The sequence below is a fragment of the Tachyglossus aculeatus genome, chromosome 19 (genome assembly GCF_015852505.1).
Source record: "Tachyglossus aculeatus isolate mTacAcu1 chromosome 19, mTacAcu1.pri, whole genome shotgun sequence".
Lineage (NCBI taxonomy): Eukaryota > Metazoa > Chordata > Mammalia > Monotremata > Tachyglossidae > Tachyglossus > Tachyglossus aculeatus.
This window is the reverse complement of record NC_052084.1, coordinates 27389412-27410239: the sequence shown is the minus strand read 5'-3', so window position 1 is coordinate 27410239 and position 20828 is coordinate 27389412. Positions and strand designations below refer to the sequence as shown.

The following is a 20828-nucleotide window of genomic DNA, read 5'->3' as shown; positions in this document are numbered from 1 at the left end:
CCAACGAACCCGGCCCCCCCCCAGCGGCGGGCTTTTTCGATCCCCTTTCTCTGTTCTCGCGAGATGGTCCTGGGCCCGGGCCGGCCGGCCGGGCGGGCGGCCTCGGCGCTCTCGCGAGAGTCGGGACGGGGGCAGGGGTGGGGGCCAGGCCCCGCCCCCCCGTGGGCGGGCGGACGGACGGACGGAGCCGGGAGGCCGGGACGCCGTCTGAACGCCCGACGGGGCTCTCCCCCGCCCTCTCTCTCTCTCCCTCCCTCTCCCTCTCCCTCCTCCTCCTGTCCGTGGGCCCGGTCCCCCGGGCTCGGGGCCCCCCGGCCCCCAGGTAGGCGTTCCTCCGGCCCGCGGCCCACGTGCTCCACGACTGGGAGCCGGGAGGGACGGAGGGAGCAGCCCGGAGCCCTGCCGATACTCCCAGCCTTTATCCCCACTTTCTCCTCTTCCTTTCTCCTCCTTCCTTCTTCCTCCTCCTCTTTCCTCCTCCTTCCCTCTTCCTCCTCCTTACTCCTCCCCCTTTTCCCTCCTTCTCCTTTCTCCTCCCCTCTTCTTCCCCCTCCTCCCTCCTCCTTTCCCCTCCTCCTCCCCCCTCCTCCTTTCCCCTCCTCCTCCCCCCTCCTCCTCCTTTTCCCTCCTCCTCCCCTCTTCCCACTTACTCCCCCTCCTCCTCTTTCCTCCTTCCCTCTCCCTCCTCCCCTCTTCCTCCTCCTCCTTTTCCCCTTCTTCCCTACTCCTCTTTCCTCCTTTTGCCTCCTCCTTTTTCCCCCTTCTCTTCCCCCTCGTCCCCCTCCTCCTCTTTCTCCTTTCCCCCTCCTCTCCTCCCTCCTTCTCTCCTCCCCTTCCCTCCCCTCCTTTTCCCCCTCCCCTTCCCCCTCCCCTCCTTTTCCCCCTCCCCTTCCCTCCCCTCCTTTTCCCCCTCCCCTCCCTTTCCCCCTCCCCTTCCCTCCCCTCCTTTTCCCCCTCCCCTTCCCCCCTCCCCTCCCCTCCTTTTCCCCCTCCCCTCCCCTCCTTTTCCCCCTCCCCTTCCCTCCCCTCCTTTTCCCCCTCCCCTTCCCTCCCCTCCTTTTCCCCCTCCCCTTCCCTCCCCTCCTTTTCCCCCTCCCCTTCCCTCCCCTCCCCTCCTTTTCCCCCTCCCCTTCCCTCCTCTCCTTTTCCCCCTCCCCTTCCCTCCTCTCCTTTTCCCCCTCCCCTTCCCTCCTCTCCTTTTCCCCCTCCCCTTCCCTCCTCTCCTTTTCCCCCTCCCCTTCCCTCCCCTCCTTTTCCCCCTCCCCTTCCCTCCCCTCCTTTTCCCCCTCCCCTTCCCCCCTCCCCTCCCCTCCTTTTCCCCCTCCCCTCCTTTTCCCCCTCCCCTCCCCTCCTTTTCCCCCTCCCCTCCCCTCTTTTTCCCCCTCCCCTTCCCTCCCCTCCTTTTCCCCCTCCCCTCCTTTTCCCCCTTCCCTCCCCTCCTTTTCCCCCTCCCCTCCTTTTCCCCCTCCCCTTCCCTCCCCTCCTTTTCCCCCTCCCCTTCCCTCCCCTCCTTTTCCCCCTCCCCTTCCCTCCCCTCCTTTCCCCCCTCCCCTTCCCTCCCCTCCTTTCCCCCCTCCCCTTCCCTCCCCTCCTTTTCCCCCTCCCCTTCCCTCCCCTCCTCTCCTTTTCCCCCTCCCCTTCCCTCCTCTCCTTTTCCCCCTCCCCTTCCCTCCTCTCCTTTTCCCCCTCCCCTTCCCTCCTCTCCTTTTCCCCCTCCCCTTCCCTCCCCTCCTTTTCCCCCTCCCCTTCCCTCCCCTCCTTTTCCCCCTCCCCTTCCCTCCCCTCCTTTTCCCCCTCCCCTTCCCTCCCCTCCTTTTCCCCCTCCCCTTCCCCCCTCCCCTCCCCTCCTTTTCCCCCTCCCCTCCTTTTCCCCCTCCCCTCCCCTCCTTTTCCCCCTCCCCTCCCCTCTTTTTCCCCCTCCCCTTCCCTCCCCTCCTTTTCCCCCTCCCCTCCTTTTCCCCCTTCCCTCCCCTCCTTTTCCCCCTCCCCTCCTTTTCCCCCTCCCCTTCCCTCCCCTCCTTTTCCCCCTCCCCTTCCCTCCCCTCCTTTTCCCCCTCCCCTTCCCTCCCCTCCTTTCCCCCCTCCCCTTCCCTCCCCTCCTTTTCCCCCTCCCCTTCCCTCCCCTCCTTTTCCCCCTCCCCTTCCCTCCCCTCCTTTTCCCCCTCCCCTTCCCTCCCCTCCTTTTCCCCCTCCCCTTCCCTCCCCTCCTTTTCCCCCTCCCCTTCCCTCCCCTCCTTTTCCCCCTCCCCTTCCCTCCCCTCCTTTTCCCCCTCCCCTTCCCTCCTCTCCTTTTCCCCCTCCCCTTCCCTCTACTCCTTTTCCCCCTCCCCTTCCTTCCTTTTCCTCCTCTCCTCCTCCTCCTTTTCCCGCCTCCTTTCCCCCTTCCTCCCCTTCTCCGTTTCCTCCTCCTTCCTCCTCTCCTCCTCCTTTTCCCTCCTCCTCTTCTTTCCCTCTTCCTTTTCTCCTTGCTCTCCTCCTCCTTTTCCTTCCTCTTCTCTCCTTCTCCTCTTCCCTCCTCGTCTTCCCTTCTCCTCTTTGCTCCACCTCCCTCTCTTCCCACCCATCCTTCTTCCTCCCTCTCCCCCCTTCTCTTCCCCTGTCTTCCTCCCTCTCCCTCCTCCTTCCCCTCTCCCTCCTCCTTCCCCCTCCCTCCTCCCCCCCCCCCCCCCCCCGCCCATCATTCATTCCGTCATATTTATTGAGCACTTACTGGGTGCAGAGCACTGTACTAAGCACTTGGGAGAGCACACTGTAGCAGTAAACTGATACACTCCCCGTCCCTCCATCCTCCACCTCCCACCTCTGAGCTCGCTCCCCTTGCAAGGGAATTCCGTGCCCAGGGACAGTTGCCCTGCACAGCCTCAGTCCCAGCCTGTCTTCTCACTGTCCGGGCGGTGTGGAAAGTTGGGAACTTCCCGAAATTCTTTCCAGGGAAAGACCTGAAGGATGGATGACGGTTCGGAAGCTGCTTCCAATTCCCTAGTCCTGACGGAAAGTTTGGAGCTACAGCTGGAGACCGCCTGGTGCAGCCCCCCTTCCTTCTCCTGTGCCCAGGGCAGCCGAGAGGGAGGACGCGGGTGGTCGGCAGAGGCTTACCTGGCAACTGGCTCTCTTAAGAGGTAAGTTTATAATAATAAGGGCTTACTATATGCCGAGTGCTGTAGTAAGTGCTGGGATAGATACAAGACGATAATTACTGTGGTATTAAGTGCTTACTATGTTCCAGGCACTGTCCTAAGCGCTGGGGTGAATCCACCAAATCGAGTTGGATACAGTCCCTGTCCCATGTGGGGCTCACAGTCTCGATCCCCATTCTAGAGATGAGGAAACTGAGGCTCAGAGAAGTGAAGTGACTCACCCAGGGTCGCACAGCAGACAAGCGGCAGAGCCGGAATTAGAACCCATGACCTTCTGACTCCCGGGCTCTATCCACTAGGCCAGGCCGCTCCCACAGGGGACTTGCAGTCTGAGTAGGAGGGAGAACAGGTATTGAATCCCCATTTTGCAGATGAGGGAACTGAGAACCAGAGAAGTGAAGTGACTTGTCCAAGGTCATACAGCGGTTAGTAGCAGAGCCTGGATTCAAACCAGGTCTTCCAGCTCCCAGGCCTGGGCTCCTTCCACCAGGCCAGGATGGTGATTAAAAAAATAGTAAGAGCAGTAGGTTGCTGTGGCTAAAGGAGCATAGTTTATGGATCCTTGAGTCTCAGAGGGACTTTCACTCATTGTCGTATTTATTGAGATCTTACTGTGTTCAGAACACTGTACGAAGCACTTGGGAGAGTACAGTGCAACAATAAACAGACACATTCACTGCCCCCAATGAGCTTACATTGTGTAGAGAGGAGACATATTTATATAAATAAATAAATGGCAGATATGGACATAAGTGCTGTGGGGATAGGAGGAGGATGGGGGGGAAAGAACAAAAGGAGCAAGTCAGGGCTATGCATGTATACTCTTTCCCAGCGTTTAATACAGTGCTGTGCACACAGTAGGCGCTTAATAAATACTACTACTACTATGACCAGCAGGGGCTTCCCAGCTGGCCTAGAGTCCCTGCACAACCAGAACTTCCCCAGCTTTCCAGAAGTTGTGGAGGTGCACTGCTTCTCCTACTGTTGCCATTCCTGCTTCTGCTTCTCCTCCTGTTTGTGCTTTTCCTGCTCTTCCTGCTTGTGCTTTTCCTGCCAGTGCTTCTTCTCCTGCTTCTCCTCCTCCTGCTTCTCCTGTTCCTGCTCTGCTTCTCCTGCTCTAGCTTCTCCTGTTCCTGCTCCAGCTTCTCCTTTTCCTGCTTCTCCTGCTCCAGCTTCTCCTGTTTCTGCTTTCTGCTTCTCCTCCTCCTGCTCCTGCTTCTCCTGTTCCTGTTCCTGCTTCTCCTGTTTCTGCTTTCTCCTTCTCCTCCTGCTCCAGCGTCTCCTGTTCCTGCTTCTCCTGTTTCTGCTTCTCCTCCTCCTGCTCCAGTGTCTCCTGTTCCTGCTTCTCCTGTTCCTGCTTCTCCTGTTCCTGCTTCAGCTTCTCCTGTTCCTGCTCCAATTTCTCCTTTTCCTGCTTCTCCTGTTCCTCCTCCAGCTTCTCCTTTTCCTGCTTCTCCTCCTGCTTCTCCTGTTCCTGCTCCAGCGTCTCCTGTTCCTGCTTCTCCTGTTTCTGCTCCGGCTTCTGCAGTTCCTGCTTCTCCTTTTCCTGCTTTTCCTCCTCCTGCTTCTCCTGTTCCTGCTCCAGCTTCCCCTGTTCCTGCTTCTCCTGTTTCTGCTCCAGCTTCTCCTGCTTCAGCTTCTCCTGTTCCTGCTCCTCCTGCTGAAGCAGCTCATGGCTCTGCTAGCGCAGAGCAGGTCTAGAGCAAAGACGTAGAATGCCCTAGCAGGAGGGTGGCAGAAGGCCCATTGGCTTCACTTCCTGTGGGCAGGGATGGGATCATGACTAGCTGATCCTGTCTCCGCCACTTGTCCACTGGGTGACCTTGGCCAAGTCACATCACTTCTCTGGGCTCATCTGGAAAATGGAGATTAAGGCAGTGAGCCCCATGGGGAACATGGATTGCGTCTGACCTGATAAGCTTCATTCTGTCCCAGCACATAGTAAAGTGCCTGGCACATAGTAAGCCCTTAACAAATACCATTTTAAAAAAACAAAACGAAACTCTGCTTTTGAAGCTCCCAAATGCTTAGTACACTGCTCATCACCCGGTAAATGCTCAGTAAATATTAAGACCGTGAGCCCCACGTGAGACAACCTGACTACCTCCTATCTAGAACAGTGTGTGGCACATAATAAGACCTTAACAAATACCATTATTATTGAGAAGCAGCGTGGCTCAGTGGAAAGAGCACGGGCTTTGGAGTCAGAGATCATGGGTTCAAATCCCGGCTCTGCCAGTTGTCAGCTGTGTGACTTGGGGCAAGTCACTTCACTTCTCTGTGCCTCAGTTACCTCATCTGTAGAATGGTGATGAAGACTGTGAGACCCCTGTAGGACAACCTGATCACCGTATAACCTCCCTTAGCGCTTAGAACGGTGCTTTGCACATAGCGCTTAATAAATGCCATCATTATTATTACTGGGGAATTCGGAATGGTGGTGTGATGGGGTGGAAGGTCGAGGGTCCTCAGTCACTTAGAAAATCAAACCTTTTCAGCCCTATTCAGCTGAAACTGACCGACTGGTAGTTCTTTGGAGATATATATATAAAGAAAAAGGTAGTTCTGATCAGTGTCAAGGTGGAAGAACCAATAGGATTTAGCCACTGCGATAACCTAAACTTCCAACTGCAAAGTTTCTTGCGATATGGTCATTCTAAAACAATGCAAAAATTGATTTCTGAAGCAGAATTTCCATTTCAGGCTGATGCTGAGGCTGGATCCTTTACCAACCCACTTTGAAGAAGATACAGTGGAACTCTTTGACATTCAGTGGGTGACTGAAACCGCATTAGTTAATTCACCTAGCCATCTCTTTTTTTTATTCAGGTATGTTCCTTTTCTTCCGTGGATTATTATATAGTTGTTCCAAATGCACATCTCCCTTTAGTTTTGGATAGATGTCCATATTGCCAACATGTGGAATTTCAGAATGAGCAGCCAACCAGTGTTTCCTGTACCCATGTCCCTACAGACTGATGTCATGATAATGGTGATGGTTTTGGAATTTAAGCGCTTACTATGTGTCAAGCACTGTTCTAAGCATTGGGGTAGATACAAGATAATCAGGTTGGACACAGTCCCTATCCCACGTGGGGCTCGCAGTCTTAATCCCTATTTGACTGAGAGATGAGGGAACTGAGGCAGAGGGGAAAGGAGGTGACTTGCCCAAGGTCACACAGCAGACAAGTGGCAGAGCTGGGATTATTCTATTATTTTATTACGGGATTATTTTATTCTGACGACTTGACACTTGACCACATGTTTTGTCTGTCTCCCCCTTCTAGACTGTGAGCCCATTGTTGGTTAGGGACCGTCTCGATATGTCGCCAACTTGTACTTCCCAACCGCTTAATACAGTGCTCTGCACACAGTAAGCGCTCAGTAAATATGATTGAATGAATGATTAGAACCTAGGTCCTTCTGAGTTCAAGGCCCGGGCTTTATCCAGTAGGCCACGGAGGAGCCCCTCTCAGCTAGGAATGGTGTTCCTTGTAGTGTGTGTACACTCACACTCTCTCTTCCTCTGTCTCTCTCACACACATTGAGAACATGTAATGCATGTCTTTGCTATCCATCAGTGGTATTTATTGACCACTTGCTGTGCACAGAGCACTGTACTAAGCACTTGGGAGAGGACAGTACTGTAATGTTGGTAGACACGTTCCCTGTCCGCAAGGACCTCACAGTCTAGAGGGAGAGACAGAAGCTAAAATAAATTGCAGCTATGTCCGTAAGTGCAGTGGAGCTGGGCGGGCAGGGAAAATCAAGTGCTTGCAGGGTTCGGATCCAAGTGCGTAGCCAACCCGGGAGGGAAGAGGAGAAATGAGGGCTTTGTTGGGGAAGAACTCTTGGAGAGACAGTGAGCCCCATGTGGGACAGGGACTGTGTCCAACCTGATGAGCTTGTATCAAGCCAGCACTTAGTACAGTGCCTGGCACGTAGTAAGCGCTTAAAGGTGGGCTGCTCTGAAGGCGGGGAGAGTGGTGATTTGTCAGATATGAAGGGGAAGGGAGTTTCAGGGTGTGGGCAAGGAGTTGGCGGCGAGGTAGATGAAATGGAGTAGGTTGGCGTTAGAAGAGTGAAGCGTGTGGGCTAGGTTGTAAGAGAAGCAGCCTGGCTCAGTGGAAAGAGCACGGGCTTGGGAGCCAGAGGTCATGGGTTCTAAATCCAGCTCTGCCATCCGTCTGCTATGTGACCCTGGGCAAGTCACTTAACTTCTCTGAGCCTCAGTTACCTCATCTGTAAAATGGGGATTAAGACTGTGAGCCTCATGTGGGACAACCTGATCACCTTGTATCCCCCCCCAGTGCTTAGAACAGTGCTTTGCACATAGTAAATGCTTAAAAAAATGCCATCATTATTATTATTATTATTGTAGTGGGAGAGGGTGTGAGTCCTTATGGTGTATAGCATTGAGCTAGATTCTTGGGCTAGCCATTAAAGAATGGACCATCTCTGGCTTCAAAGAACTGGTAATCTGAGAGAGTGACCATCACCATATAGTGAAGCTAAGAGACAGGTTCTGGAACAAACGGGATGAAGGGATGTTATTCAAAATTTTCTTGCCATATAATCCTTATTTTCACAAGACTAAACTGTACAATTTTTAAACTAGGCAGCAAGTGAAAAAGTTGGAAACCTTGTTGCAGGCCAACCCTGACTTTGGTAAGTTTGAAGGGTACTTAAATTATGCAAATGTTAGCACTGTTTTCCTGCCGGGGTACCTGCAATTTGAAATAAATGTGGGAAACGTGCCCGATAATACATTTCCTTTAGAAATGGAAGCACGGGCCTGGGAGGTGAAAGGACCAGAACGACTGCAGATGGAGAGCGGGTCGTTCTGGGAGAGATGTGTCCGTGGTGTCGCTCTGGATCGGAAACGACTCGACGGCATAAGACAGGACAAGATGGGTCATTTGAAAACTCCAGGTAGTTCCATTTTAGATAACTGATGTGTCCACTCTGTTTTCAGGTCAGGCGTCGAACATTCACTGTGAAGCAAACGCTATTAGACAGCAGTGTGTTACCTTTCTTCATTATGTGAAAGTTTTCATCTTCAGGTGGGCTCTCGCTTGTCCTTTTCCAAACTCTATAAACGAATTTGAACGCCTTCGATCATTTGGGGGCTCTGACTGTGTTTTGTGCTGTGTATGTAGGTATCTGCAAATCCACAAAGTGGACAGCGATGGGCCTCTTCATCCATACGAGGAACTAGAGACTCAACTTCCCTCCATCTTGGTTGAAGAGCTTCACGGATTGATCTTATATGTCGGACATCTATCTGAACTCCCCAGTGTTACCCTGGGAGCATTTACGATACAAAACCAGGCACAGGTTTGGCTTGCGTCCAACACTAACATAAGGCAACTTCACAAAGGATGAAGTAATTGCACCATTAAGTGCAGAAAATTTCCAGCCTACATCTCTTTATTGAGCCACGTAGGTAGTTAAAAAAAGAAAAGAAAAGAAGACAACATTCTTTTCAACTTACCCAGCGAATGATAATTTGGGGGGGGGGGGGGGCGGGAGTCCATTTAAAAGAAGATCGTTTTGATTTAAATGATTCAAAAACGATTTAAAAGCACATTTGCCTTTCTTTTCCATCCCAGAGAAGATTGAGGTCAGGGCTAAGAGGCTTCTCTTGATGGTATGGAGAGTTTCTGAGAAGATTTTAAAGCGGATAACGGTGATAGTAATTGTGGCTTTTGTTAAGCGCTTACTGTGTGCCGAGCACTGTACTAAGCACTGGGGTAGATACAAGACCATAAGGTCCTATGTGCGGCTCACAGTTCATCAGTGGGAGGCCAGGTATTGGATCCCCATTTTGCAGATGAGGGGACTGAGGCATGGAGAAGTCAAATGACTTAACCGAGGTGACAGAGCAGGCCAGCGGTAGAGCTGGGATTAGAACCCAGGTTCCCTGACTCCAGAAATGGAGTCAAAACTTCAAAAATCATATAGAGACACAGAGAACTCAAGGAAATCATTTAGTCCAGTCTTTGGCTTCTTCCAGTCTTCTCCACACCAAGCCCAGAAGTGAGGTGTTTTTTTAAAGGACCACCCTTTTTAAGATTTTGGTAGTAACTAAGACAACGGGTTGTTTTTTGACTTGGGTTCTCGTGCCTATAAAAAATCTTGGGAGGTGTTATTAATGTACCCAGTAGGAGAAGCTTTGTCTGTGCATCTGTCTCAGTCACTGATTGTGTATCTTTCACAGCTCTTCCCAGCGTCGTGGCATTTAGTACATCTTCATTTGGATATTTACTGGTTAGTTCTGGAAATCCTTCATATACTAGGCGAAAAAACATTGAGTAAGTTCACAGGTTTCCATTGCTCTCCGTAATTACATTTGGTTTTGCTGTTCTGTAAATTATACTCTGTGGCGTTAAGAAAGAAGTTTGTATTTTAAAACTAAGTTCAGGATCCCCCTGGTATTAAAAGGCTAAATTGCACTCACGTGATGCAGAATATACAAAGATCTTATAATACTGCACGGTCAGTGTAAAGTTATTTTTGACTAATTTTTGACAGCTTGCTTTCAGTGGCTATGTTTAGCCTTACTATGTAGTTAAACTTCACTTAAAATTGTAGTTGTGTTCTTGGTGAATGTTGTATTATGAAATTCTGAAATATATGATCCCTTAACTGATATTTGTAATGTCTTTTAAAACCAAAATTTGGGCTTTTTCAGATGTCAGTTATGAAAACAGAGGAGCAGTTAGTTGAAGTCTACCATTCTTACCCCCGCTGCCCCAATCTGTCACCCTCACTCCATGACTCCCAGGCTGGCCGTCTTCTCTTCCCTCCTATATCCCAACCTATTTCTTTCCAGCACTCCTTGGGGAATGCTATTCCTGGCATTTTCTGAATCCTAAGGCCCTGGTTTTAGCCAGAAATGGGAAAGAGATCCATAATTCCACTCCTTTGCTTCCTGGTGCCACAGTGAAGTTCACAAACAGGAAGAAAGAGGTCTCAGGGACTGATTCTTTCATTCATTCAATCGGATTTATTGAGTGCTTACTGTGTGCAGAGCACTGTAGTAAGCGCTTGGGAGTATACAATATAACAAAGACGCATCCCCTGCCCACAACAACCTTACGGTCTGTTGTCGGGATCTAGCTAAGCATCAGAGGGGCCTGGCAAAGCACCATTTTGCTGGCCTTTTCATGTTTATGTAAATGAATTCCCTATTATTCTCGTAACAGTTGAGGCTTCACTTGACTCTTGAAGGATCTATGTCATATCAAAGCTTTAAAGCCCTTTTTGCAAAGGATTGCGGTTCTTTATTTTCCTTTTCTGTGCCTTTTCTCCAGATGAACCTCCCAAGGGTTCAAAAAAACTGAATACTTTGTGTTTTTGCGAAATACTGTTTTGGGAGGTTGTACTTAAGAGGCTGGATTCTACGATACTCGATAGAGTCCGGCTACAATATTTTTCATTTTACATACTGGAGCGGGGTGCCTTACGAATATACTCGCCGAAAGAGTTGGCACACAGTCTAGATCAGGTGGGGTGCATCCATATGGTGTGTGGAGATTTAATGGTGATGCCAATGAAGATTAAGTGAAGACATTTTGGCTGGACTGTAAATTGTTGATGTGAAAGGGCTTTCCAGCACTAAATCTATTGACTGACAGGCCTTTGGAAGCATTAGCTTTGTTGAGAAATAAATCCAAACTTCTTGAATGGCGGCCAGGATAATATTTAGGTGTTTTTGTTTTATGCATGATCGATGTTAAGTATTACCAAGGTATCCTCAACTAGCGTGACTTTTTTATGGTATTTGTTGAGTGCTTACTGTGTTCCAGACACTGTTCTAAGGGCTGAGCTACATACAGGCTAATCAGGTTGGACACAGTCCATGTCCCACATAGGGCTGTGAGCCCCAGTTTACAGATGAGGGAACTGAGGCACAGAGATGTGAAGTGACTTGTCTGAGGCCACACAGCAGACAAATGATGGAGCGGGGATTAGAACCCAGATCCTTCTGGCTCCAAGACCCATGCTCCATCCAGTAGACCACACTGCTTCTCAGTTTTGTAATCAAAATTGCATTTTGCTTAATGTTATTAGACTTGGGCCGAGTAATGTAGGTGGACATTGTTGCCCTTTTATGTGAGGATGAAATCTGACCTCGTTTTCAATGTTACCTAATATTTCTCCAGGACAAGTAGTGTATGCTCATCAGTTTATGAACTTTTCTGGGGAAAACCTAACCAACGTCAGCTTATTTGAAGAGCACTGCGCCAGTCTCATTTGTGATCTGATAAGTCTGTCAGTCAACAAGTATAATAAGGTAATACGCACGGTTAGGTTCTCCATTCTTTTTCAAGAGACTTCTTAATGTGTAATTTGTGCCATTACAAACCGCATCGTGTTCACTACCATCTGAATGGGACAGAACTTCTGAGTTAGGCTTGTTCGCGGAGCGTAGAGTGAGGACCGCTTTATTGGTCAATCAATCAGTGGGACTTTTAAAGTATTTGTGTTGTGCAGACCGCTGTACTAAGCACTCGGGGAAAGTACAGTTTATAAGAGTATGATATTAGAGTTGGGAGACATGATCCCTGCCCATAAGAAGAAACCTTGAATGTGCTGGAGTCTCATGGTCAATATTCTAAAGTTTATGATGAAATAAGTCCTTCTAACATTAAAAAAAGGCAGAAAAAAGGGTTTAAAATCTTGACTGAAAGTTAGGCTGTTTTGCCAGGTTCACAGCTTCCTCTAGACTCTAAGCAGGGTATGTGTCTTTATTCTGTTGTACTCTCCCAAGCACTGACCGACTGACATTCTACCTTGCATTTATTAGTGCAACCGACTATGAAATAACTCTTGAGAGGGAGATGTTTAGTATTCTCTCCTATGGTGGGAAGCAGGGACGAAACCAAGCCTAGGCCAGGCGGCCCTGCAGATAAGAGGGTTTCTGGCCCCCCATTTCATCCCTTTCCTCGACCTTTGCTCACTAGTAAAACAGCGGAGGGGGAAGCAAGAGGGGTATGGTAGAATGGGGCAGGAGAGGGAAGAGAAATAAAAGCGGCAGCAAGACACCAGAGTGACAGAAATTGCACTATCTGGAGGATCTGACTGAGATCTACACCAAATGGTACTGATTCTAGGCCTTGGGGTAGAGGAAGGGTAGTAACTTACACGTGGGATCAGCTTGGGGTGCATGGTTTAAGGCCCAATGGTGGAATGAGCACATGTTTCTCTAATTCTAACCTTCTCACTATACCTCTATCTCATCTATCTCGCCCACGTCCTCATATCCGACCGACAGTGACTCTCCCTACCTTCAAAGCCTCATTTGAAGGCATATCTCCTCCAAGAGGCCTTCCCCGACTAAGCCCTCCGTTCCTCTTCTCCTGCTCCCTTTTGCGTTGCCCTGACTTGCTGAGAAGGAAAATACTATATCTCAAACTCTGCACCTGAGGTGTTGATCACGTTGTCATTTTCCTAGGTCAGGCCAGCTGAAGCTCTGGTGAATCACCACTGCCTGTGCCCATGCGTTAAGGAGTTGTGGGTTCTTCTTATTCAGCTGCTGGACCACAGGAGTAAAGGGACTCTCACAGAGGTAAGTGGGAAGTATAGTGATGTGTCCTGGCTGAGAAAAAGACAGAAATGTTGTTTTATTCAGGGCAAGTGATTCTGTTGGCTGGAAATGTAGTTTTTAGGAACCCTTTTCAAAATCCAACATGCTTTTTCATGTGTTTCAGCGTTTGTGGTAAGCCTCAACTGTAATCTGAGTAGCTGATGATGCACAATTGTGAAATAATGTTTATTTACCGTATTGAATCCTTGTCCAGGGGCAAGATCCGTTAAGACTTCGAAAGAAAGCATTTTGTGGGAAGCAGATTGGAATTCACTTTGGAACTGCATTCACATATGAGGCAGTAAAGCTCTTTCCTCGCAGTTAAAGTGCGTTTTTCCGGCACTCTCCCATGGACATTATTAAGCACGAGAAATTGGTTTTACACGACCCACATTAGTTTTTATTGAATACTCATTCATACGTGATCCTATTTCTATACCCATTTTTTCCATTGTGCTTTGAAGTATGTTTGAGTATTTGTTTTTATTTTTTCCCCCCATGTGCTTTCAGCAGAACTGTGAGCGCTGAAAGAAATAGAGCTATTTGGAAATCTAGAAGGCAAGCAAAAATTGGCATCAATTACAAATAATTCATTAGATAAAATAAATAGGCCATGACCTATTATTCTAATAGACCATCTTGTCCGCTTTTTAAGTTCTCCGCTGGCCAGTTATCCTTTGGATGTGTTTTGTTTTATCCACTTCGAATATATCCATAGTTTGCTAAATATCCTTTAGAAGGCTTCCTAAAATAACACCCTCTAAATTTGTGAAAATAAAATGTTCCATGTCATCTCTGGTTTTTAAGGACTGTTAAGTGTAATTAACAGGTGTGAATTGTTTGAGACAGGATGCCTTGTAATCTGAAAATAGGCACAATTCACTCTGTGCCCTAAAAGTTTTCTCTCTTAAAATCCATGTGTCTCTTCCACTGGGCTGTCCCGAATTCATTTATCTTCGAACATCAGACCTAAGGTGACTTGGGTGTTTCTTTGGTTCCTCATTTTTTATCGTGACTGCAGATGCCAGTGGTCTTCTGTAAAATCGAAAGATGGGGAACTATCTTTGGATTGAGAATCAGGGAAACACTTCCATTTAATGACATTCACTCCCCTCTTAATCACTTTTTGGTTCCCTGCAGTCCTTTTGGAGCTGGATGAATAAACTACTAAAAAACCTCTTCAAAAGACCCAGCGACACAGAAGGATTTTCGGACTTGGTGTTAACTCAGTGCAAAGACCCATTAGGATTTAGCTGGTGGATTATTACTCACTTGGCATCTCTTTACCAGTTTGACCGTATCGGAGTGCTAGAGGAAAAGGTGAGATCTTCGCTCAACTCACAATTTTTTTTTATTATTATTAACTGAAGACCTCTGTTAACAAATGAGGGTGGGGGAGAGGTGTTGTACGATGATAGTTGAAGTTTGCCACTTAAAGTAGTCCCATATTACTTCAGTCGCATAGACCAAACCTAATGTTTCACCTTCGGAAGGTTGCCCAAGTTCATCAACTCTGAAGAAAACTTCACTGCAGGGTTAAAGTTATTCTATTTACAAATGTATGTTTGTACAAAGTTGTCCATCCTTCGACACCCCTTCAATCCTGAAATATTCACAGCTTCCTGCAGCACTTTGGATTGCATCGATCTGTACGTGCTACGATGTAAACGTTTCTTCCTCCTACCTGTTAATTCTTCTGGTTGTGTGTCTCCCACGTTGCCCATTGTTGGGTAGTGATTGTCTCTATTTGTTCTCAAATTAGACTTTCCAAGGGCTTAGTACACTGCTCGGCACACAGTAAGCGTCCAATAAATGCGATTGAGTGAATTTGTAGCTCTTCGAAGGTAGTGATTGCTTGACCCTCTAGACTGAGCTCGTTGTGGGCAGGGAATGTGTCTGTTTATTGTTCTGTTGTACTTTCCCAAGCGCTTAGTACAGTGCTCAGTACACATTAGTGCTCAGTAAATTTGGATGAATGAGTTGTCCACCTCTTTTGGACTTTGCCAAGCACTCAGTACGGTGCGCTGTTCTCAGAAGGCACCCGATAAGTGCTTGCAATCGATTATCTTGAAGAGAGAAAAATTAGAACTGTGCTGTCGTTGCCTTGATCCTGAATGAGTTTTGTAAGGAAAATTTACCAGTGGATTTCACTATTTGCTCTACCCCTGTCTGCCTGTCTCTTGAGCTCCTCTATGCCGTAAGCTTGCTGAGGGCAGGGAAAGCGACTACCGATTCTGTCGTGTCGTACTCTCCCAAGCGTTCAGTAAAGTGCCCTGCACACACACTGATCAACCAATCAGTGGTATTTATTGAGCACTTACTGTTTGGAGAGCACTGTACTAAGCGCTTGGGAGGGCACGCAGCGTGGTTTAGCGGAAGGAGCACAGGCTTGAAACTCAGAGGTCGTGGGTTCTAATCCCAACTCCACCGCTTGTCAGCTGTGTGACTTTGGGCAAGTCACTTAACGTCTCTGTGCCTCAGTTACCTCATCTGTAAAATGGGGAGTAAGACTGTGAGCCCCACATGGGACAACCTGATTGCCTTGTATCTACCCCAGCGCTTAGAACAGTGCTTGGCACAGAGTAAGCTCTTAACAAAATGCCATTATTATTATTATTATTATTGTTATTATACACCAGAGTTGACAGACACGTTCCCTACCCTCAAGGGAGACGGAAGTGGATGTAAATAAGCTACGGATATGTGCATAAGTGTCCAGTAAATACTATTGATCAATTACACTATGTGCCTATTTTTAATGGCACATTTGTTAAGCACCTACTATGCAGCAGGCACTGTACTAAGTGCTGGGGTAGGTAGAAGCCAGTCTGGTTGGATGCAGTCTCAGATGGGGCTCACAGTCTTAATCCCCATTTTACAGGTGAGGGACCTGAGGTTCAGAGAAGTGAAGTGACTTGCCCAAGGTCACACAGCAGGTAAGTGGTGGAGCCAGGATTAGAACCCAGGTCCTTCTGATTCCCAAGCCCGTGCCCTGTCCATTAGGCCGTTCTGCTTCCCTAGTCTTCAGTTGACTTCCAAATCTTATGCTTTTCTTTCAGGAAAGCTTATTGTTAAACTGCCATGTGTGAAGACCCGTCCAAATTTCCTCTTATATTATTAAGATTACATTAAGCACAACAAGATTTTTGGCTTGTTTTTCCGAGACCCTGTGGGAGGTCAGATCGAACCAGTTACCTCCCAGACTGTTGAAGAACACTGTCTTGAAAATTCCCTGAATCCTGTACTTTATGGGCTTTCCACAGGAAAGTGGAAAAAATCATTATGCAGTGTGCATCTTTATGCCACTAAACAGCAATCTGGAGGAGGGAGGATGTAGTAATGGCTATTCGTATGCTCTCCGGCAAAAATAGTGCGCCTCGTCTTGTTTCATCTGCGGAGGTGTTTCCATTTTTTAATGTGGACTGCTTTGCCCTGGAGGTTAATGTGGAATCTTTACATGCTAAATGGGGTTCAACTGTGGTTAGTTTTTATTTCAGAAGTTCCTCTATCTTAGAAATTTCCCGTACGTGGATTTAAACCGGACCACTCTAGTCAGTGTCTCAGTGAAGCATATAAGGAAATTTTGGTCTTTCATTTCTCACACCCAAGACTTGGGATGGGTAGTAGATTTCTAGTTAATGCCTTTCCCCGAACGCCTACTCAAGGATGTTATCCTCTCCAAAACCCCGTTCATCTGTTTTAAAAGCAGATGGAGTTTAAAGAGGAAAATTCACCTCTTTTGAACGTTGCAGGGGTCAGTTGTTTCATTGTCCAGAGCATAGCCAAAATTACTCAGGGCAGGGAGATACTCTTTGAAATGTCTGAAATGACTCCTGTATAAGAGTGCAAAGTGTAACCTCTAGCTGAGATGAGAGAAGCCCCACTTTATCTAGTGAACTGGAAGTAGTGGATGAGGGGAATCCATATATATATGGGGCTTCTCTCATATATATATACACATCCATATATATGGATGTATGTGTATACATAAATGTATATATACACATATTTATGTGTATTTATATATAAACATTTTCCCTGCCTTGGCAAGTTCTTAATGTTCAGAACTCTGGTGTTTTGTAATTTTGAAGCTGTTCAGTGGAACTTCTACTTAAGACAGTTTCTTATCTCCTTTTCACTTTGGTGGGGTGGTTGGTAGAAAGAAATAGGGATGTTCTGGGAAAGGTAGGATTGAATGTTGACAAATGGAAGCTACCTAGCCCCAAATTCCTCCTTTACGAAATCTGGATGACATCCCCGAGTGGTGTGAAAAAGGGAGGAAAAAAAAAATGAATTCCAGCTAAGGGGAGATTTATGCATTTTATAATAGAGTAAAAACTGAAATGGCAGTCATTTTTTCCCCGTTTTTGCAAAGGTGGAGAAAGTATCAGACAAACATAGAAAGGAAAGAGGCTATTTTGAACTCTCATCGCATCAAGCTCCCCAGTAATAGAAATCTCTCAAAATTCCCATTTATTTGCCGAATGGTGGCTGTAAAGGTATTCTACGAGATACCGAGGTTTTGACACTGACAATATTTCCTCTCTATTCAGAAACAAATGGAATCAAATTGGAGCTTTGTCGAAGAACTTCTGAAAAAATCCTGCAATCCCGAGGTACTTGCTATTAATTAAAGCATGTGTTGAAGCCTCATGGAGTTTTAATCTTATAGTTAGATCTCATTGTTTATTTGCAGAAAGTATATCAAAACACAGTCTTGATATCTTTTACCCAAATGCTTGTGTAAAGGATTTCAGTTCCTTATTGAAATTCAGGTTTTACAGATAATCTTGATTTTTTTTTTCATGTTTAAAATACAGCGAATAGTACAATCAAATGCAATGAAGAGTAATTTTTGTTAGTAGCGCCCCGGCTTAAAATTTTTATGCTTGATTGGAAGTCGTCAGGTAAAAGACAAAGATAATTAACCAGGTTGGCTATTGTGACAAGATGCATTCAAACCAAGAACTCAAAGCTTAGGGACCGTGAACTCCACAGTGAATGTATGGATATCGAGTCGAGGAGACGTGATTGGAGAGATAGTCAGTGGCATTGAAAATTCAGCTATATCCTCATCACAGCAGGAAGGTGACTTGCCTAGCAGAGCAATTTGTCTTACAGGCTGGAATCGTATTCTTACTGATAAGGTCCTAGTTTGGGTGCACTCATTTCATGCCTTATCATTTTTCTTTCTGCAGAGCTGTTAAGGCAATGCTTCGTGGCCCAGAGGTCAGGCTTGACCTCCTTTAAAAGTGATTTGAAATATGCTGTTCATCATCTTTTTAAACACGCTGCATTGAAGTTCTGTCAATTGCTTCGGCGTTTCATGGTTTAAATTAAGATATGTGTAATTGTTTGATTCATTTTAGCGCACGGCCTGTCTTTTATTTGAAGACAGTACTTAGCTGCGGAGAAATATAGAACAAAAGGGGCGGGGGGGGGGGGGGGTTTTGTGGTATTTGTTAAGCGTTTACTCAGCACCAGGCAAGCTAATCGGGGTGGACCAACCTCCCGGTCTTCATCCCCATTCTGTAGATGAGGGAACTGAGGGCCAGAGAAGGGAAGTGACCTGCCCAGGATCACCCAGCAGACAAGTAGTGGAGCCGGGATGAGAACCCAGCTCTTTCGGACTCCGAGGCCTGGGCTCCATCCACTAGGCCACGCTGTTTCTAAAGCGTGGAAAGCCGGAGGGAAATTCAGTCAAAGCACATTGTGGTAGGTAGTTTTCAGTAAGTGCACAGAAGAAAATTAGTACGGGGGTGTGCTTTGAGTCGTTACCTTCCGCTTAGCCATGTAAGCACTCATAAAGGTGGGTTTGACTAGTTGAATACATAGCTGTGTCCAGCTGAACTGAAAGACCACGTTGCTATGCAGGAAAGACCCCAAGTGGTCTAGCCGTAGTTCTAAAAATCAAGTTTAACGGAAAGCAGCATGGCCTAGTGGAAAGACCATGGGCCTGGGATTGACCATGGGCCATGGTCAATCGTTGTGGGCAGGGAGGTGGTTATATTGTTATATTGTAAGAATAATAACAATGGTATTTGTTAAGCACTTCCTATGTGCTGAGCGCTGTCCTAAATGCTGGAGTAGATACAGGTATTCAGGTTGTCCCATGTGGGGCTCACCATCTTTATCCCCATTTTTACAGATGAGGTAATAATAATAATAATAATGGCATTTTTTAAGCGCTTACTTTGTGCACTGAGGCACAGTGAAGTGACTTGCCCAAAGTCACATAGCTGACATTTGGCGGAGCCGGGATTGGAACACTCTCAAATGCTTAGTACAGTGCTCTGCGCACAGTCAGTTCTCAATAAATACAGGATTGATTCCAACTTTGCCATGTGTGTGCTAAGTGACCTTACTTAACATCTCTGGGCCTCAGTTTCCTCAACTCCAAGACGGGGATTTAATACTTGTTCTCTCTTCTACTTAGACCTTGCACACAGTAAGTGCTCAATAAATATGATTGATTGAATGAATGAACCCTGAGCCCCATGTGGGATAGGGACTTTGACCTGATTAACTTTTATCTACCTCAGGGCTTAGAACAGTGCGTTACTGTGCGCTCATTGTGGGCAGGGAATGTATTTGTTGTATTATACTCTGCCAAGCGCTTAGTACAGTGCTCTGCCCCCAGCAAGCGCTCATTAAATACGACTGACTGAATAGTAAGCGCCCAAATGCCATTAAAAAAAAGGGTGGAGGGAATTTCAGCAGGTTGGTATTTCGAAGGAATCTTTTTGTCTTGTGTTTAAGGAAGTGGCTTGTCCCATGACTGGCAATGCCAATAATTTGGTCTGAGAAAGAGAACAAGGAAGTATTTAGGAGTGAATCTTTGACTGAAAAGAAACAGGTGAAGGAATCTAGAAGCATGGTAGGCATGCAGGTGTGGTAAATAGCATGTATTGAGCACCTGCTCCTCGCTGTGCACTGTACTAGATGTAAGTTCTGTCTATATCTGTCATTTATATGTTTCTCTCCCATTTAGACTGTAAGATTACTGTGGGAAGGGAGTGTGTCTGTTATATTGTGCTCTTACCCGGAGCTTAGAACAATGCTCTGCCCACAGTAAGCGCTCAGTAAATGTGATTGACTGACATCTTTTGAAGAAACAGAGCTTTTTAATGTCTTATTTTGGGGATTTTTGAACTCTCTTTGGGAACGAGAACTGAATTTCAACTGTAAACTCATTGCAGGGAGGGAATGCAGCTTCCCAGCTCAGTTGTATTGTATTCTCCCAAGGGCTTAGTACAGTGCTCTGCATTCAGTAAGCGGGCAATTAATATCACTGGTGGACTCTAAGATTATGATGTTCATGCTATCATCTGGCTCCCAACAGTGAGTTATTGGGTTCCTTCTTACCTCTTCCTCTTCATCAGTGCCGTTGGTCGGTCAAAAAGGGTTTGTGCTAATAGAGAAACGTTGAATTTTGTGTTCAGAGGAATAACTGTAACTCTTGAAAATTTGTATTTCCTAAGGCTTCTATATTAGAAGAACAATTACGAATGCATCTTAACTGCTGCTTGATGCTTTGTGATTTCTGGAACACCAATATCCCTACAGTCACGATTCTCTGGGAGTATTACAGTAAGAATCTGGTCAGTGTGGAGGGTCAACCTTGCTCTCTCTCTTTTCTTTTCCTTTTTTTTTTTGTTAAATGGTACATGTAAAGGGCTTACTATGTGCCAGGCATTGTGCTGTGCTGAGCTAGGTACAAGGTTGTCAGGTTGGACACAGTCCCTGTCCCGCATGGGGCTCACAGTCTTAATCCCCATTTCACAGATGAGGTAACTAAGGCCCAGAGAAGAAAAGTGACTTGCCCAAGGTCACACAGCAGACAAGTGGCAGAGCCAGGCAGAATTTCTGTTTGAGTAAATTGGAGAGGTAGTGAATAGAGTCACAGTGGGGTGAAAGGAATCTTGGTGTGATCTGATCTATTATCTTGCTAAAATAGGGGGGAAAACCACTGTATTGCAATTAGAATGATTTAGAAAGTGTCAAATACAAAGTCTTTCTCCCTAGATGATAAAAATGTACCCACTAAGATCTCGCCTCTAATTTTTAAAGCATCTGAACGCCAGTGGCCAAAAACCATA

General features: G+C 46.9%; 2 protein-coding genes across 3 annotated transcripts in view; both read left to right on the top strand.

The window, feature by feature from the left end:
* The first annotated feature begins 292 nt into the window (after positions 1–292).
* The window catches only part of MMS22L (MMS22 like, DNA repair protein), a 71360-nt gene continuing 50824 nt past the window's right edge, over positions 293–20828 (top strand). Inside the window, exons 1-12 of one of the 2 annotated variants that reach the window (XM_038761245.1) lie at positions 293–322; positions 2932–3119; positions 5841–5966; positions 7756–7805; positions 8113–8200; positions 8297–8474; positions 9358–9451; positions 11306–11436; positions 12598–12711; positions 13870–14049; positions 17283–17345; positions 20211–20330. In XM_038761245.1, coding sequence (XP_038617173.1) covers positions 2947–3119; positions 5841–5966; positions 7756–7805; positions 8113–8200; positions 8297–8474; positions 9358–9451; positions 11306–11436; positions 12598–12711; positions 13870–14049; positions 17283–17345; positions 20211–20330 — 1317 coding nt within the window. In that variant the 5' untranslated portion in view covers positions 293–322; positions 2932–2946. Of the gene's footprint in view, positions 323–2931; positions 3120–5840; positions 5967–7755; positions 7806–8112; positions 8201–8296; positions 8475–9357; positions 9452–11305; positions 11437–12597; positions 12712–13869; positions 14050–17282; positions 17346–20210; positions 20331–20828 lie in introns of those variants that run through there. The other variant, XM_038761246.1, reaches the window with a different exon arrangement.
* Positions 1005–2323, top strand: LOC119940876 (vegetative cell wall protein gp1-like; the record flags this gene model as incomplete). Its single annotated transcript, XM_038761247.1, is given in 5 exon segments — positions 1005–1103; positions 1106–1310; positions 1445–1618; positions 1621–1845; positions 1980–2323. Coding segments are annotated over 5 exon segments (1047 nt in total), but the record flags the coding sequence as incomplete, so codon positions are not given.